At 46.8% G+C, this 19,339-nt stretch overlaps 1 protein-coding gene across 1 annotated transcript in view; it reads left to right on the forward strand.

Annotated features, from left to right (window-relative positions):
* Positions 1-16,588, forward strand: part of LOC105453911 (division abnormally delayed protein) — a 38,994-nt gene extending 22,406 nt beyond the window's left edge. Inside the window, exons 6-9 of the mRNA XM_011696189.1 lie at positions 2,657-2,946; positions 12,708-12,855; positions 15,591-15,789; positions 16,482-16,588. Of these exons, the coding sequence (XP_011694491.1) occupies positions 2,657-2,946; positions 12,708-12,855; positions 15,591-15,789; positions 16,482-16,588 (744 nt within the window). The remainder of the gene's footprint in view (positions 1-2,656; positions 2,947-12,707; positions 12,856-15,590; positions 15,790-16,481) is intronic.
* The last annotated feature ends 2,751 nt before the right edge of the window (positions 16,589-19,339 follow it).

Below are 19,339 nucleotides of genomic sequence, written 5' to 3' on the forward strand. Positions count from 1 at the left end.
GGAGCCTTCTCACGGTAGATGCGCGGCATTCCGAACTCGCCTCATACGTGTTTCGTCCACTTCGCTCGAGCAGAGAACGAAGACAGGCACGCGGGAAGAAAGGATGGAGGAGTCTCTCTCTCTCTCTCTCTCTCTCTCATTTTCTTTCTCTCGGAAAGAGGAGGCGTGAGACAGAGAGGGAGAGAAAGGGGGGAAAAAATGAGAAATCGAGAAGAGACGAGAGAGCGAGCGACGTTTGAACGCCCACGCGTGCCGTCTTAATTACGCTTGGCCGGCCGGTTTTACGATTATGCCGCCTCGAAGAGCCCGTAGAGCAACCACACCGTGTAGCACCGTCGGTGCCCGGGCGCCTTTTATGGACCGCGTTAAAAAGTAATTAGGACAGAAAGGCGGCGCGGGACCCGTCGCGGGAGAGATGTCAACGATAATCTTAATGACTATTGTATAAACGGCGCGGCGCGGCGCGGCGCGGCGTTGATAAGGTGCGATAAACGCGCTCTTGACTCGTGTGTCGCGATCTCGGTTGACGATAAGGGAGGCTCCCTCGTCTGTCGTGCGCGACAATAAAAATTACAAAAGCGATCTTAATTCGCTAGGTAACTGTCGCCGCGATTAGAGAAAGTCTCTCTCAGGTGAAGCACTCGCGAAGTTCTTATTTGTAGCGCAACATTGCGGTCAGTGCGAGAAGTTAAAGAAACTGCGGTATGATATTAAATCGAGCAGTAGTTAAATGCTGATTGATGAGATTGATAATGACGATAACGGAAGATCTCGAAAAGGCTCGCATCTATTAAAAGGAAATTACGTGCTTGTTATATGTTGATCGACGAGATTGATAATGATGAATAATCGGAGGCGATAAAAACGAAAACGGAATTATATGCTTGGTATAATATATGAGATTGTGGTGATGATATAACTAGGAGGCGATAAAATGTATTTTTACGTCAGAAAGGAATTTAAAAGATTCTCGAAATCTCTCCGTTTTGCCGCCCGGCAATATAAAACACATTTATGAAGATAATTAAAATCGAACGGCCGTGATATTTCTTATCGCGAATCGATTCTCCGGGAGGACATTCTCGCCTGTAAAAAAATACCGACTCGAGTCCCGTCATGTGGCACATAAAATTCTGAAAAGTAAAAGAATTTCATTTCAAGTATAGATCGGCAAAATAAAAGAGCAAAATGGAGTGGAAAGGCGTGTTTTTACAAAATCGTTTCCCGCAAATTCGCATCGGCGAACGGACATTTCAAACAAAAGGCGAAACTCTTTTTATCGATTCGAGCGATAATATTTTTCTTCTTGTTGATACAGCGGCGTAAAACTTTCGCTCTGAGTGAAAACGCTTTTATCTTGGCGATCGAGTTGCACGACGACGCGTGGAAAATGTTGTAAAACTTTGGAGTACGCGACGTGTGGAGATCGACCTCTGTTGTAAATTTCCCACTCGATCGGTGAAATGAAATCGGTAAAAGAAATTATTTCTCGCTCGCCCGTGGTACGGCGTGCGATTCGATAATTTCGCGATTGCGTGATTGCGTTTGTAGAACCCTCTACGTGATCCATAAATAGCAATTTACAACTTAAGCCGGTTGAAATATCGCGAGTTCCTGTACGTGATCGTTGTGAATGCGCCTTAGATTACCTCCGGGTTCTCGTGCGCGCGCGCACACACGTACGTATGTACGTATACACGTGGCTGGCGTGCAGAAGAAGATGAGAGAAAAGTTGCGCTTTTGGCAACGCCACGTTTCGGAGCTCTGGACATCTCAGACAGAACATTACGCTATAAAAAGACACCGCGGTCGTACTATTTTCCCGGGAAGTCTTGCAAAATCCCCGAGTAACGCGCTGTAAAAATATCATCATCAGCTGTCATAATGTTTCACGTGTTTCGCTGCGCTCTGGAAAAATATATGTGGCCACTCGGAAAAAGTCCAGCCACATCGGCGCTTTTGCGGAAAATATTATCATTCTTTGGCGACGAGACGCTTATACGCTCCGTGCGCTCGCGTACACGCGCGAGCGTGTATATATACACGTTTATGACGGCGTGTATGCCTTGATTAACGCGTGAACGCGCCGAAACGTGGCGTGACGCGCGGCCGAGTGTAAAAACTGTCAGGGCGCGTCGCCTATTAAATCGTCGAGAAATTGACGTCGCGTTCGCGAACGGGAACAAGTCGTTTCGCCCAGGCGACACTTTCCAACCAAGCCGCGCCGACATATAAGCCTGGCAAAAGGCTCTTGTACGGTGCCGATCTTTTATGCTTGCGTCGCGTTTACCGTAGCATTTGCGGCCAGGTGCAGCAGCGGCATCGATATACAGGGTGTCCCTCTCATTCGAGTTTGAGTCGATTTCTCTCTTGGTTAACAAAAAAAAAAGAGAAGGCCATTAACCATTTGTCATGCCATTAACGTTTACATTCGTTCCCTTCCGTACAAATCGTATTTTCGATAATTGGAAATACCCACACGTCCTTCTCACGTCGTTTATAATCCAGATACCATTACCTGATCTATATACGTGTCTGATCTATACATAGCTATAGTTTCCCCGTCTCGAAAAAAATTTTCTCTCTTTATTTTTATCTATTATATATATATATGTGTGTATATAATTACCAGCGGGATCGATGCCTTTTTTTCCAGGTGAGAAGGGTGTGCGGCCGTTCGGAGCTGCTGCCGCTCGACGACGGGAAAAGCCCAGTGTCCTCGGCCGCAGCTGCGAAATCGTCCGCGTCGTCCGCCGGCGAGGTGCACGCAGCTGCGTCGCTGTTACCGTCTCACGCGCAAGACGACCTGCTGAACAAGTTGCAAAAGCAGCTGGTTAACTTCCTGGCGAGCGTCCTCAGGTCCCGCTTCTTCTACGCCACGCTGGCAGACGTGATCTGCGAGGAGTACTCCGACAAGCATTGCTGGAACGGCGAACGCGTCGGCGAGTGAGTATTACACTTTCGATAGTTCTCTTCTCTCTTTTCTTCGTCGTAATTTTTCCGTAAAATGTAGACCATCGATATGTTTTCCCCTTTCGACGCAAAGAGGATCCAAGCGTCGAAAGAGATGAGATTAATCGACACGGGGTCTTGCTAAATCATCGACAACAATTCATTTCTTCGACGTCACGTGTACATATAATACACTGAGTAAATATATAAGTTCGCTCCAAACGCGTTATCGTGTCAGACAGAGGAAGGGGGGAGGGGGGGCTGTTACCGTAACAAAAGAAAAATGGTTTTCAACCGTTCGTTCGGGCCGCTCCTCTCCACGCCGAATGAATGCCGGGGCGGAATAAATGGGGCGCGCGCGAAGGGTTAACAGACGCACACGCGATTCGCTAATCGAAACTGAGCCGTCGCTCAAAATCCGAGAGAGAGTCGCCGCCGCGCGCGGAATGCGCTTTCGTGGGAACGAATCGTGGAGCGCGAAAGATCGGGGCACACACGGGCGAGGAGGGCGCGGGAGAATGGAACGCGAAGGTAGCTCTCTCGCACCCTTATTAATCAACGAGGCCGGGTGGCCTCGCCTTAAGATGCCCTCACACCGGCGCGGTCCGCTCGTCTCCTCTTCCCCTGCCCGCCCCACGTGGATCTCACACACGCGACACCCCGCTTGGTGGTGGACAGACCGCAGAGGCTAGCCGATCGTTCACGCGCCCGAATTATACCGTCTTCTCGCGTCTTCGATAACGTGCCACTCGATCGTCCGCTCGATCGAGGCGCGCTATACCCGCCACTTAATTAACCGTCGTCGTCGTCGGCGACGAAACGGCGACGGTAGTCGGCCGATATCGGCGACCCGAGAGAGGAGACGCGAGTGCCTCTCTTGCCTTTATCAACCATTGTCCGCAGCCGCATGAGATGCTGCTACCCGACCGTGAAATGAGACTATCTCGTCGAAGCGAGCGAGAGAGAGAAAGAGAGAGAGAGAGAGAGAGAGAGAAAACGAGTTTCGGACTCGGCCCGGCGATAATATATGTATAACCGATCGCGCGGGAGATAATTCGGAGGATAATCGAACGGCGAGAGTTGAGAAGCGTAAGCTGTGTGAACGCCTAAATGAGATTTCCGTATATCGCGATGAGGGAAATATATCTGAATACGCCAATTAATACGCCCGAAGCGCGATTCGTTAATTCGACACCTCGAGCGTGTGCTGGTTGCGCGGTCGCGGATTACATGTATAACATGCGTAACGGAATCCCTGTGCGGAATGAAGTTTTCAGCAAAACATAGCGCACGACCTCCCCTTCCTACCGTCAAAGATGTACTCTTCAATTGTTCCCTTCGCGCGGGTATCTTACCTCTCTTTGTATTCCGCCCGGGCGGATTCCGTGTAAACGTCACGCGCGCGAGGTACGCGGCGGAATCCCGCATGTGGGATGCGATTTTACGGCGGCAGCGCGAGTTTCCCTTCCTCCCTCCTTTCCTTCCGCCCTCCCTCTCTCGGTTACTGCCGCGCATTGCTCCCTCGGCATCGCGAGACGAGCGCAGGACCGCCGATAACGTATTCTCGGCAGACGCGGCCGTTAAATCTCTTGAAATCCCGAGGTTTACCCGAGCCGACGCGACGCGGAGTTCCGCGCGGTCACCGCTCGTAATACGCGCACGGATGCGCTTACACGTGTGCATATAAATATACACACACACACACACATACACGCGCCGTTCGCGTGCCACGGCTTCCACCGGAAGAGCTGTCTCTTGCTCGGCTGTCTCTCTCGCCCTCTCTCTCGCCTCTGTCTCGCCCGCGCGTTGCCTCTCTCGCGGGCGGTACACGGGTATATAGTATCTCGCCGTGGAAATCTAAATGAGATTCGATCCGTCGAGGAAGCCGTCGTGGATTCCGCACGATTCGATCCCGCAGCGGGAAGTGAAACCGCTCGGGCTCTCCCCCTCGCGATTGAGCGCTCGCGCTCGCCAACTCCGGTAATTCGATTCGCACGCGGCGCGGGGGTTGATTGAAAGGCAGGCGCGTCCCTCTTCACGCGGGCGACTGCAGGGTTTTCCGAAAATAATTTATGCTACCTGGTAGCGAATTTAATTAATTTCGGATATATTGCGCGGGTAAATTAAATTAATTAAACGGCCGGACCCTTTCCCTGTACACGGTCTGGCGCGCGCTCTGACGCTCTCTCGTCTAACGAATCTCCGGGCGGTCCGGCTTAATTCCGTTTAAAAATGGATACGATGGAGTACGTCGGGGAGCGTGTGCGATTTGTTTATTTAATTGACAGAATTAGATCGCGTGCGTATGACGGCACCGTTAAAAATGAATGCTCAACTATGTGAAATCAGACGAGGCTCACTAACCGTTACGCCGCGATTCGGACGTAACGTTTTTATCGAGCGACGAAAATCTTCTACGTGATACAGTAAGCATCGATAATAGCGGCTACAGTAGCCTCTTCGTCTAGAAGGTTTCGCGGAGGAAGAGGGCGGGGGGGATGGGAGCTGAAAAAAGAAAGATGTGACTTCTTCAATGCCACTCTCGGACATCGGCGACGACGACGTCGTTGGATAACGGCGCGAAAAAGAGGGGGACTAGTCGTGGAATGGCAAGAGAGAGAGAGAGAGAGAGAGAGAGAGAGAGAGAGAGAAAGAGAGAGAATGGGAGAGATCGAAGATTGCGAGGAGGAAGAGGAAGATGACGTGTTGAGAAGGTGAGAGACGGCGGGGTTAGGTGGCGAGAGGGGGGAGGGAGGAAGAGATGGCAGCGCGTAGCCTGTGGGACGCCAGGCCGCCAAAGAGTCTGGCAACGAGAGCAAACGGGCGCCGCAGCGTCGCCCGGTACCTGACGGCGCGCGTGTGGGTGCGACACGTATACATGCGGATAACGTGGGTAATGTGTGCGCCCATGTGTTACGTACGTGTGCGGCGTAATGTGCGGCGGGTCCGCAAGCCGATGCGCCGACCGACCGACCGACCGCCGGACGGATGGACGGACAGACGGACAGACGGACGAGACGCAGCCAAACATCTCAACCACGAGGTCACGATGTCGCAAGATCATCCGCGGCTGCTATTTCTCGCCGCTTCGCTCGTCGCTCTTCTCGCGCTCGAGCCGATACGGCGCTCGCCTCTTCCATCTCGCGGGGATTGATCCTTGCCAGCCCCGGTCTCGCCGGCGCGGACGTTAATTACGGAACCGTTGTTAAACAATGTCCACGGTTGAAGAATTCTCTTCTAAAATTCTTTCGCAAGACTGTATTTAACTTATAAAAGTACCATTTTGTACTAATTGTCAGCAAAAGGAAGCAAGCGAATAAATTATTATACTATGAGAATAAAGAAGGTGATGAAAAATCTCAAATATTTCATTCGTGTAAAGGACATCATTATTGAAAAGTCAAAAGAATTCCGAATCCTGTCTTTTACACAAGAAATATAATATTAATCTAAAAAAATAGAAACAGTCAGCAATATCACCAGACGGTACTTTTAATGTGTGTTAAAGAAAAATAAAGCTCACACACGTGCGTTGCAAAAGTGTGCCATTAGTTCTTGTTTATTCAAAATACACGGATGTAACATCGGTATAGTGACATATCAGTTTTCCATTTACTTTCAAAATAACGTTCCGCGTCCAATTCCGAATGGCATGGCCATCGATAATTCAATACGTCATCGTTAATACCCGCGTCGCGCGCGCTCGCTCTAAACGCTCAGAGTAATTCCCGATTAATCCCGTCCGGCGACACGCACGGGCACTCCGCGGTTCGATCGTCATGATGAACCGCGGAATCTGATATCTAAATCGCGTGCTGAAACCGTATATCGTCTGCGTCCGATACGGCTGGAGAGGCGCTTCGTTTCGCGTTGCGCCGAGCGCGAGGGCCGGCCACCGCGCTCGGCGATCACGTACCCGCTTCGGAAGGCGAGTTCTCCGACGATGACTCGGATCATCGACGACGGGCGACGATCACGGATGGAAGACGACGACGCGCGTTGACGGCGGATGCGTGTATGTATACGCGCCGACGTCGCGAATCCCGACACCTTCGCGACGCGCGTAACGCGATGACGATGCGCCGAGCGCTCACGCGCATATTCATCGATCTACCTCGTCCTGCCGCGAGGCGAGAGATCGCTGACAAACAAGCGCGAGTGCCTCTCGGGAATAATTGGAGCGTGCGTTATGCGAATTACGGGCACAAAGGGCCCGAATGTATAACGTTTGCGAGAAAAAGAATCCAGGTAAAACATACTTTACCGCGGGTAGAACTCCGTAATTAAATCGAGGCGGGCGCAAGCGTAAGCACACAAGCGGAAAGCCCCGAAAGCGGCGCCGCGCGTTTTAAACTTTTATTTCATTTTGCTCCAGAATACTTGAGGAGTTAGCACGGGGTCCATTAGTCGTTAAGTCGACTAATTACCGTCAGATAAAATTACACGAGAGCTCTGTATCAATTTTCGCTCCCTTTTCGAAACGTGGTTTTCGCTTAACCCGCGCGGCTTCCGTATATATGCGAGTAGAATAGCTTACCTTAATAGAAGAGCTTATGTTAAATGCATCAGGAAATTATGCATTTATCTAACATAAATCTAAAAGAAATACAAGTGTACATAAATCAAAGATATAAGTATGCGTAGGTAATACTGATTGTGAGAGAACTTTATAAAGAACGCGCGCGCGGTGCGTCATCATATATACGAATCGCGGCGTATATATCGCGGTACCGATCATTCTTCTAATTTAGCTGCAGCTTCATCGACACGCTCGGTTGACGTCGAACAGCGCGGACGATATATTAGCATACGCTTATCCGATACGCCGTTCGAATGGGAACGAATTGCGCGGACGATATATGTTATAAATAATGCATTCGCGCGCGACTGGATGATGCCGCACATATATATATATACGTGTATCGAGACATTTCCGAGAGATAGCATCTGCTGGAACATCAATGTTCTAGCGACGTTGAATAGCGAGTCATTCATAGAAGAGAGCCCTGGCTCGGTCCATTTGTCGCGCGAAGGGCATTAGTAAAAATGCGCCTTTTAAAGACGTTGAAGCCGAAGATCGGGCTTCAAAGATAAACGCACGCGCGCGCTCGCAAGCGGTCTTGGTCGATCGGTAGAAAATAAAAATTAAAAATTTTTAATAATTAAATTTAATACCGGGCTGAGATTAAATTGATTAAATACTTTAAAAGTTTAAGATCACGTAGATTATAGTATTGAATTAAATTATTGCTTTGAATTTTAATTTTTTTTTTCTTAGAATCAATTGTGATGCAAATTTGATGAGTTTAATATGAGACTGACGCGGTATTCATACCGTTTTAATTGCAATCTTGTGATTAATTTTTTTTTTTTTCATTAACGAGAGGCGTTCGTTAAGCTCTAAATAATAATCGTTGTTCTCTCAGCCGCGACGTCCGGTTTTTGTTCCTGCCGAATTGTCGTTCGCTTTCCACGACGGACGATCGGTATCTTCTAACAATCGTGAGAACACGCTGTATCCGGCCATTAAGGAGACTAGCCGCGATTAATTTAGTTGCGTTTAGCGCTTCAATGTGATCAACGGACCGCCGCGATAATCGAGCGAACTTCTTGTCGTTCATCCGCTCAATTATAGAAGCGCTTCTCTCTCCTCGCAGCGAAATGACTTTGATTAAAAGCGATTCTAAAACGAAGCTGCCCCGCCGATACGGCAATTTTATCTTGATTGGATGCCTTCTCTAAAATGGCTATTTCGATCGCGTTGCCGGATTCCTCGACACAAACGCAATTCAGCGAGGACGGGCCGTCGTTATTCCGAATTCCAATGTTATCTATATGAACGCCGCTTCCTATATAAATCGACACTGTGATGGCCTGTCGGAAAAAAATTTGCGCGATAATCGTTTCTCTCCGAGATACATAAAATATCAATTGCATCAATTATGTGTTTTAATTATAAATATGTCAGCATAACTCTGTGATTCGTAACTACTTTATTATATAAAATATTGAAACTGTATCTAGATTTAATGGCCATTTAAAAACACATATATCACAATTTAATATTTTATGCGGTGAAAACTTTTTTTCTATAGCGAAAACTTTTTTTCCGAACCGAATTCACATTTATCGCGTCCCAGTGTAACGAATTTACGCAGAGGATAGCTCAGTATTATTTAAGATACAACGTTAAGCCTACCGCCTTCCTCGAAAATGACAAAATGTGGCCCTAGGGGGGTTTACCGACTTTCGTATTTAGGGTGGAAACCAAACCGATGCCCTATTTCGCGCGGGATGATACGGGGTACAATACTCGCACCTTGCTTTCGGGAGGAATTCGCGGAATAATGGCGGCGTCTCACGGCGCTCTTTCTCGGCATTGAAATATTAATCTGCCCCAAAGCACGTTTCATCTCTCTCGGCGTTGGAGAGATCGATGCGCGCGTACATGCTCCAGCTGGAACCCACCACCTATAATGCGGCGAGATAAAGGCCGACGCGTCTCCCCGCCACCCGCATTCGCCGCGTCCCTCATCCTCTCTTTCATTCGCGGATTCTTTGACCAATTTTGCAGCGGGCATACCTCCCGCGAGAGACGGGAGAGTTAGGCGTGGGGAGGGGTGGGAAGGAGGTCGAAATAGCGCGCTGTCGAGTTACGAGCTACTGAAAGTCAAACCTTTCGCGAATTTACCCGCCATCCTTTATTCAGTTTCGAGCGTAACTTTACTTAAACGGAAATTTAACCCGAGCTTTAATTACAAAAGCGTCGATCGCGCCCGTCCGAGTTTGTTACCGAGGAGAAAACGAAACTATAGCTGTTCCCGAGAAGAAACGGGCTCTCGGACCGAAATAATATTATACTTCCCCCGGGGACGCAGGAATTACATTTTATTCCTTTTACACGTTTTATCTCTTTTTCCTTTTTTTTTTATCCGCGCTCTTTGGTCGCAACGGCAACGATCAAGTGCTCCGTATACGCTATGATAATACGCAGCGAGGTGGAAACGCGCCGTTTTCATTCGGATCAGAGTTTTCGCGTTCGATCGCCGCGAGAACCAGTTTTTGTCGGCTCGTTTCACCCGGTCTTCGTTTCCCCGCTTGACGAGATCGGTGCGGATTGTACTCGTGTTAGGGATGAAGAGGTACTCGAGCGAGAGAAAGGAGCGACAGGTGGGGTGCGAAAGAAATTAAGTAAAGGCACTACATCTCGTCTCTTAGCCTTTCCCTCTCTCTTTCTCTTCTTTTCTCTCTTTCTCTCTCTCTCTCTCTCCTAACGGGTGTATGCTAATAATTTTTAAAGTACCGTAAAATTATAATCCTCGAGTTTCGCGCGTATCAAAATTCGCGACCCGTCAGGACGAAGTTCGTAAAGGAAACTTTACGCACGTTATATAGTGCTTTAAAAGAAGATATGACTCGAGATAGATGCCGCAGGGTGCGATTTAGCGGAAAAGGAGCGGTGGAAAAGTTCGCAGGGGGGAAAATCGCGCTGGGAAGACGCCGGGGAGAACTGAGAAGCGCGACATGTGCGCGAGGGGGGTCGTGAAGGGATGAGGGGGATGTGAAGGACGAGCCCTCTCGAAGGAGGTCGTTCCGTGAATGGCCGGTATTCAGGAGCACCGAGAAGAAGACTCGGCCCCACGACTTCGGCGATATTTCAATTCGCTATCGAGCCATCTTGCTACGCTGGATACTTCGGTACGCCTGTTTGGCGATGTAATATTTTTCATACGAATAGTGGGAATAATAGTGGAAAGGGAGGTAGTAGATCAAGCGAAGAAATTGAGACCTTTGGACATGGGATGTATATAGGGAGAATAAAAATTAGAAATTTGTATAAAAGCCAATGCTGACGATAAATATAATGATAAAAATTGCAAGAGTATAACGTAAACGCGTTAGTTGCCATTATTTTTTAATAATTACGTTTATTTCGTATAGATTAATAAATTACGGCAAATTAATTATCACATATACCTAGAAAAGAAAGATATTTTCGTATATATAAGCAAGAATATTATATACATATAATCTTCTTAGAAGATTTTAGTCTTAATTTGAATCTTGAATGTGTTGCTCAAAGTTTTATTACTTTAGTCACTTCAAGACTAAAAATCTTCTATATGAAAATTATAATATTCTTGCTTATCTGTAAAAATATTTATCTTTATCTAAATTTTTTTTCTGTGCGTTAAGATTTGAGATAGTGATGGCTTTCACTTCGAGATTATCAGTATCTAGATATGTTGTCTTGTATCGCATACTTTACGATGGTCATATAGCATCTGTCGCAATAATTTAGCGAAAGAGAGAAAACAATGTAATATGAGTAACGGCCGCTCTCTCGCGCTTTCTCTCTCTCTCTTTCTCTCTCTGTTTCTCTCTCTGGCAAAGCCCCGGCGAAGTATCGTCGACTTCTGGACTATTCGCGGATACACATATATTTGTTCCCGGTTCATTGATTCGCCAGGCGCTGTAATCGCGTGGCGATCGAAAAGCGGAAGGCGTATTCCGCGAAGCGGCACGACGCGATTTGTCTCTTTTGTCGGTCAGCACCCCGGAGCAGAAGATAGAAGCGCGCGGAAGATAACCGCGCGCGCTCGGATGTGAATGCGCTGCATGCTGGATGCACGCACGCACGTACGCGCACGAGCGCCGGGATCGACTTCGCTCGCGTCGCACTTCTGCGAAATATCAAACAAAGCGGATTGCGGAACGCGCCGAGATTACGGCGTGCGCGAGAATCGATTTCTAATTTTCATGTTTAACAGAACGGTTGGAGGAGGGAGGGGGAAACGAGACTGGTTTCGGAAATTCCGCGTGTCTCCTGAGACAGGCAAAAAAAGAGTCTAGCGAATCGAGAGAACGTCAGTTACATCTTTTTTCGGCTGCGTAATTTAGCCATTCGAAGCACGGCTGATATCGCGCCTCATTAAGGATTCTAATGAATATATGCAGCAGCCTCTATCCACCTGCCTGGTGCACTGCAGATTCATTTGGACGGCATGTTGGAGTGCATTGGCATCTCGGAGAGAGAGAGAGACAGAGAGAGAGAGGCGAGAGCTTATCGTAATACGGGAAGATAGAAGCCGTGCGCGATATCGAAGCAACCGCTAGCGATTTACGCAACCTCAGGCTCCGCTCGCGTCGGGGCTCGCGGAAGAAATGCTCACTCGGTGCTATTCTATTCATAACTGTCCAATCATTGTGTTTAAACGCCACGGCGCGTATTCGAGTTTTCACAGTCAAGTCTATACAAACAGCTTGAGATTATCACATCATTTCATAACATCTTCAGTATTCCTTTTCTGAATTTGTTAATTCTGTATTCCGTTGTAAATGTTACGTTCGTGTTTTTTTCTGTTACACGGAGAGAATTTTTTTTAATTTACTCGGAAATTCATGTTAATCGTGGGACAACATAATATTTCAACGAATTTTGTGTGATTTTCACTATTTTTTTAAATATATACTACAACAAATTTATTGTAGTGCACAGTAAAAAAACAGAGAAAATCATGAAATGAAACATAAAATTTGTCAAAATACTATATTGTCCCATGATCAACATGATTTTCAAGTTAAATTTCAAAAGAAAATTCTCTCAGTGTACAATAGAGATCGTTTCAATATCTTATTGCGTGATTTTTATTTATTTCTTATTTCACAGAATTATTTATTTATCTGTACACGACGTAATTTCACGAAAGTTCGATATTCTATACGATCGCATTTCTTTTTCAATTTTGTTTCAGGTACACGAAAACCGTGGTGGACTCCAGTCCGAACGCTCAGAGATACAATCCTGAATTCACGATAACGATGTCGTCGACGCCGGCCACCTCCTACCCCAGCAATTCGAACACCAGCGCGCTCATTGACCAATTGAGGCACATTAATCAGGTGAGTACGTAGAGTCGTAATTTCGTCGCCGAGGTCTTAAGTGGATTCCTCTCCCTCGGATTAAATCGTGCCGCGATTTTCATTCGCTCACCGATTCAAACGCCGTGCGACGAACAACAGGCGGCCGACTCCCGTCGGACGTGGAGTCCTCGATGATTGAAGCTTAGGAGAGCAAAAGAGTCACGTTCTCCCCTCTTTGAGATTCGCGGCAGAATGAAAAATTCCTTTCGCAGATTCGATTTCGTATATGCAGATCCGAATATCATAATATATATGTGTATATACAATTAATAATAAATCAAATGTATTTAAATATAATTTAAACATGATAATTATTATAATTTTATGTGTATACATGTACATAAAATTTCACCTTTATGTGTAAAGTAATAATTAGATAAAATTATTTAACTGCTATTTCGGAATTTCATTAAAAGCCCGAGCCGGTTTAGCACTGCATGGGCTCATTAGAGATTCGTGTCCCCTCGCTTCCGCGTCGGCTCGCAGATCTCTCATCGGCCGACGCGATTTGTCGCGATTCGTAAACTGTTATCGCGATAGCTCGCTGGTGTGGAAAGCCCGCCCGGTGACCCGTGTCTACCAGACGGGCGTACCAGACGAATCATAAATTCTCGTCTAATCTGGAATTATTCATAGAGCCGCGGGATCGCGCGCACAGACGGTGTGTCGTGGCACGTGTCGCGTTGCGTGGACGGATTTCACCTGAAAGCGCACGTGGGTGCTCAAACCCGTTCGATATACAAAGAGTACAAACGCGCGTCGAGAGAGAATTTCTATTAAATAATTATGTTGCAAGAGATAAATTATATTAATTATGTCAATTAATATGTTTTATGACGATTAATTTTAGAAAATTATTATACGCATTCGACTCGTTGCCGTCGCGCCAATACCTCTACTAGGAAAGAACGGTTTTGCTGAAGTATCTATAAAAATTCAGTTATAGTTACAGAACTGAAAATAATTCTGTTGGATCATCAAAATAATTAGGACGAGGTTCGAGCTGGTTGCTGGAATGCCAGCTGGAATGTTAAAACTTTTTGCAGCATTTCTCATAATGCTTGTATTTTCTGCGTAATTATTTTGCTGATCCAACAAAATTATTTTCAGATCTGTATCTCTACCTAAATTTTTAGATACCACAGCATTTCTGCCAATTGGACTTTAAATTTATAATATTAAATAAACTACATGTATATAAAGTAGATAAAATTACAAACATTTCGGGGGAGAGCTATAAACTGAGAGTGAGGCTAGATTTCTAAGTAAATTAAGCTTCTCAATTTCTAAATTAGTTCGATTACGTCGTTCAGTGTATACGTATAGTAGCGGCTCTTCGCCGCTACGTATTCTCGCGCGGTGTTTGCGGCGTCATTAAAGTTGGCAACCGCCGCGTGTGGGGCACACGCATAGTGTCCACACGCATGTTAATTCGCGTGCCGAGGAAATCGGGCCGCTTACTTCTGATTAGAGTATCGTGAGACACGCATATACGCGCGGTGTATACACAGTGTCCGTGATCGAGCTAGCCGCCCGAGCGTGTATTATATACGAGCGTCGAGCTAACTCTCCGACAAACGGCTCGTCCGAGTAACTTCGTTAATTTGCGCCACGTAATTCCGTAACACGCGAAACGAGATCTTTGTCGACGAAAAAATTCGCTCGGAATTCCACGTTCGGAGATTGCGAAACGGTCGTTCAAATATACACCGCGTATACGACGTCGACGTAATCGCGCGATCGAGGCGGCGCGCGGGGTATCGATACACACGGGGCACAGATCGCGAAACCGCGATGAATAGTGGGACTCGAGGTATTATTGGCAGGTGTGAGCATTAAGTAATGATTACGTGCTCGAAGGGGGGGGGGGAGAGCGCGAGATTAAAGGTTGGCCTCCGTCGGCGCAACCGATTTTAGCGTGAGCTGCATAAATCCATGCACGTCTCGCCCGTTGTATTCCGCGCGATGCGACAAGGAGAGGAGTGATGAGCGTGTTGGCGATTAATTGGACACGCTGCTTATATCGTTGTGGGGTCAAGTGGGTTAATTGAGATCTTTGGGTAAATGGGACAGCCTAATGAGTTACCAATGACAAAGCTAATCCCTATCATCTCCACGCGATCACGCGGCCGACGTTGCGGCGGTTGCCGAGCGAGCGCTCTCGCGCGACTTTTCCGACGAGGGACTGACATAATAGCCATTAATTTCGGAAAATTATGCGCTACCTCCACACTTGCTCGACGATTCGAATTACCCTCGTGTATAGCCAAGTTGTAATTTGTAGCCACCTTGCTCTCATAACGAGCGGCATTTCACCGAGCGGTTGATATAGCAATTATAAGCCTCGTCGAAGAGCGTCTTATTTCTAACAATATATATGATACTATTTCTGGACAATATAGGAAACAATTAATAGCAATTATAGAATGCGAGCGCGTTCTTAATTAAACATAATTAATCTGGGATATTTAAATAACGTACTTTCAAATTGGAGGGCTTGCTGCACAACAATTGGTTAATCCACATAGCCAAATATATGTGATATTGATAGAAACAGATGTATTTTCCCATCACTTTAACTTTAGACTTAGACATTTTCTACATTTTTACAAAAATGTGAGTTAGCCCACTGTTGCGGCAAATCCATCGGTTATACGTCCGACAATTTCACGCGATGGATAAACGGGAATCGTGTGTCGATGTTCTGCGAACAGGTGGTGCAGTCGCAATTGGCGTCCGACTTCGGGCCCGACGTCTTCCTGGCGGACGAGGCCCTGGACGGCTCTGGCAGCGGGGACAGCCCGTCCTGGAGGCGCGGCAAGGGCGAGATCGACGATGACGAGGACGGCCACGATCGCGGCGGCGACGACGACGACGAGGGCTCCGGCTCCGGAATGGATCCCACCACGACAGGTAACGTATCCCCGCGGGCCGCGTATACGCGTCCGCATTGATTTGCATTTCGATAATGCTATAGTCTGCAGTACACGGGCAACTCCCGGCTGGAGACTCCATTGTCAGATGAATCCTGTATACGGCGCGTATCGTGTGTCGTTATTAGTGATAGGACTTCGTTCTCCGGCCAGGGTTCTATGGCGCGTATCGAATGGCGTATTATCCGAGGATATACCCCGACAAAAGGGGAGGGAAAGAGAAAACATTCTTTTTTTGTTTTTTCCATGAAAGAGCGTTAACGGGAATTAATGCGATTTAATTATGTTGCCGAAGGCAATCGCGGCTGCAAAATAACGCGCGAAATATCCTGACGCGATACGATGTAATTCCCTTAATATCAAATACGTTCCGCGTGCGCCGCACGTCAAATATTGTCCGCGAGCACATTTCAATAGAAGGGATTCCAATAATAAAAGGGACTCGAATTTAATAATGAGCAAACACAGGAGATGAAAATTAACAATACGATTGACAATAGGATTGGGAAAGTATATATAAGCAGTGATTCTAAAGTAACGCAGCTATAGATATGAGACTGCTTTTCTTATCTATCTGCAGTTGCTAAGGAACACTTGTCTCGTTTCGTTGAAACGAGAGTGTGGGTGTATGCTTGACCTGCCAAAGAAATGAATTTGCGTTCTTCGTTTCAGACCCGTCGATGAAGACTCATCCGAACGATCCGCACCACGGCGGATCATCGACGATCTTGCTATCATCTGTGGCCCTCGCCGTCGTCTGCGCATCGTTTATCGCTTAATCGGTCACATTGCAACGGGGCATACAGAGAGTATATGATTTCGATCGCGATTTCACACGGCCAACGTAGACGGCGTTATAGATAAGGAGAGTTAAACTAGTTTCCGTTTCGCGATCGGAGGATTGTTAGCAGGCTCGGATCCTGTCCGCTTTTCACGCGGGATATTTCCTCCGGCGCGCGTGAATGCCGATGAGCGGTAACTTCCTCGTAAGGAGGTTCACGGGCCGAGCTTCCGCCCGCCGGAATCGCGTACAAGCGATGCCGTTGATAATTTATCGGTGGCGTGTTGGGCAGCGAAGCGAACTGTTCCTGCCGCGATCCCGCTGGAAGGACGCCGCGGTTCTCAGTGATATATCGATGCGCGTGGAGCGTGTGTGTATGTATGTATGTATGTGTGTGTATGTGTGTGAGAGAGAGAGGGGCGGTTCGTAAAAGTATACGACGGGGAGAAAGGGAAAGAGAGAGAAAAGAGCGTACGGCAAAGCGGAAAGAAGCGATGGGCGAGCCGAGACGTCGCGCTTGTAAAACGCGATGATAAATCTCGCGAGGTTTTTCAGGTGCAGTTTTTTTCGACAGGAACGCCAGTTCCTTTTTTTTATATCTTTGCGCACACAGATATCGATACCGTGTGTGGAACTGGAGCGCGTGACGCTTGCCTCGGTAGAGCGCGAAATTAACGTTTTCAAGATGCATATATGGTCCTTCCCAGAGGTTATAACATTCAGGGAAGGAGGAGCTCCTTCGTAAGTTTTGTAATCTTGCTGGAGATTACGCAGCGCGCATTTATGCTTTCTGCTTGAAGGAACAAGTACAGACATTAACCGTTCTGATCATGAAGAGTATCGAGGAGAATACAACGTTGTCGCCGCGATTAAATCAAGGAACGCAGGTCAGTATTCTGTGTATGTCATTTTTTTTTCCTAGTAAATGTTCCAAATCCAAGATTTTATATATCTTTTCGCGAAGGTGGAGTCTTTATTAGTGAGAGGTACTGGAGCAACTAACGTTGCTCAAATGCCGCGAGAGAAATTATAATATTCGAAACTGCGAATCGCGCGCGATATTAATATTAAAAGCCGCCAGCCAAAAGGGTAGAGACGCATCTGTTTAGAAATGCCAAGTGTACACCCGTTATCTCACCCGAGTCCGAGTCCTCTCGCGCGTGCAGCTCTCTCGACGGAGAGACGAGCCGTGGAAATGTGCATGCAAGGCCTAAGAGGGAAAAAGTTTCCGTTTCAAACGTACTGTCTCTCTCTCTCTCGCGCGCGCGCGCGCGTGTCGACGAGTGTTAGTATTACATAAGAATGCAGGATAGTCGCGGCAGAGCGTCACATCGATCCGCCGGCTCCAGGGAGGACAAAACTTCCGATCCGAAGGTCGACGAGTCCGCTGTCCGACTCCGTTTATCTTTCGCGAGAGGGGAAAAGTGTGTCGCGCGCGCGACTCTGAGAAATGGCTTCGCGAGGAGCGTCATCTCCTCTTTTGTTACATCGGGTGTACACATTTTGTTAGTTTTGAGTTAAAGCGTACGATTCGCTGGGCGCGGGGGCCTATAGAAAAAGACTGTAATTGCGCGGAAGATTCGCAGAGGCAGAAAGAAAGAAAGAGGTCTGGAGAGGGACAGAAAAAGGGAAAGCTGCCATCGAGCGCCAAACGTTGCTCGATCCGTCGGATACAGAATGACCAATCGTGTTAGCTTAATGCTCCCCGAAGGATATTACCTACTTTATATTCGAGTTTAAATTTCTTTCATTAATTATACAAGGACAAGAACGCATATGCAGGAGAGAATCACGCGACTCGTTCGAAAGCGTCGCAAAGGCACCTGCAATAAGTCCGAAATTAACTTGTCCTGTTTCTTTTTCTTTTTTTTTTTTTTTTTCAATTTTATCGCTGTCGGTTGCTGTTTGTAAAAATAAGAGATCCTTTTTTATTTATTTATTTATTTTTTTTTAGAAACTTGCCTTTTGCAAAGTCTGGTCACTCTGCTGAATTATGAACCGGATTCGATCTCTCGCGCGGTCACGTTGCTGGTGCCGAATGCCAGATGAGAGCATGTACATATGTACATGGAAACGAAAGTATTTTACGTTCACTTCCTTCGCGACTCGCAGAAGTCGTAAAGGATATTCGCTACTCTCGCGCCAATCGGTCAAACAACGTTAGTGTGCCTCGTATATCTCGCGTGCCCGTTCGTTTTTTTCTTTTTTTTTTATAAAGCAGGAAAAAATGTCTATTTCGCCCGGCGACGTCGGCCTCATCTGCGGCGGACGTCGATGTGCGCTGCAGATTATTATTGAAAGCAACGAGGGGAGGCCACGTAATCACCCGTCGACGATAACGCATGCCATATATATATATAGAGAGATTTATATATACACATGTATATGTGATATATATTACACAGATATCGCACCCTTGCTTCAAACGTGAAACAACTAAAAAAAAAAAAAGATAATTTTCGAGTTATTATTACTCCTATATGAATGAATTAAGTGTAATATTATCCTATCACTCGTCAAAAAGGGGAAACTTAATTTTTTTTAATTGTGTCACTTTTGACGCAAGGATGCAACATGTGTATATGACATATATATGTATATGTAAGATATGACATGTATACATATATATATATCTATCATATGTGATACATCATATGATATAACCACTTATATATGAAAGTTAACTGCCAACGTCAGTTGTACCTATACGAGAGCTGATTTACTCGGGACGGCTGCGGCTTCACGCTAC

The sequence above is a fragment of the Wasmannia auropunctata genome, unplaced genomic scaffold (genome assembly GCF_000956235.1).
Source record: "Wasmannia auropunctata unplaced genomic scaffold, wasmannia.A_1.0 LD335994.1, whole genome shotgun sequence".
Classification (NCBI taxonomy): domain Eukaryota; kingdom Metazoa; phylum Arthropoda; class Insecta; order Hymenoptera; family Formicidae; genus Wasmannia; species Wasmannia auropunctata.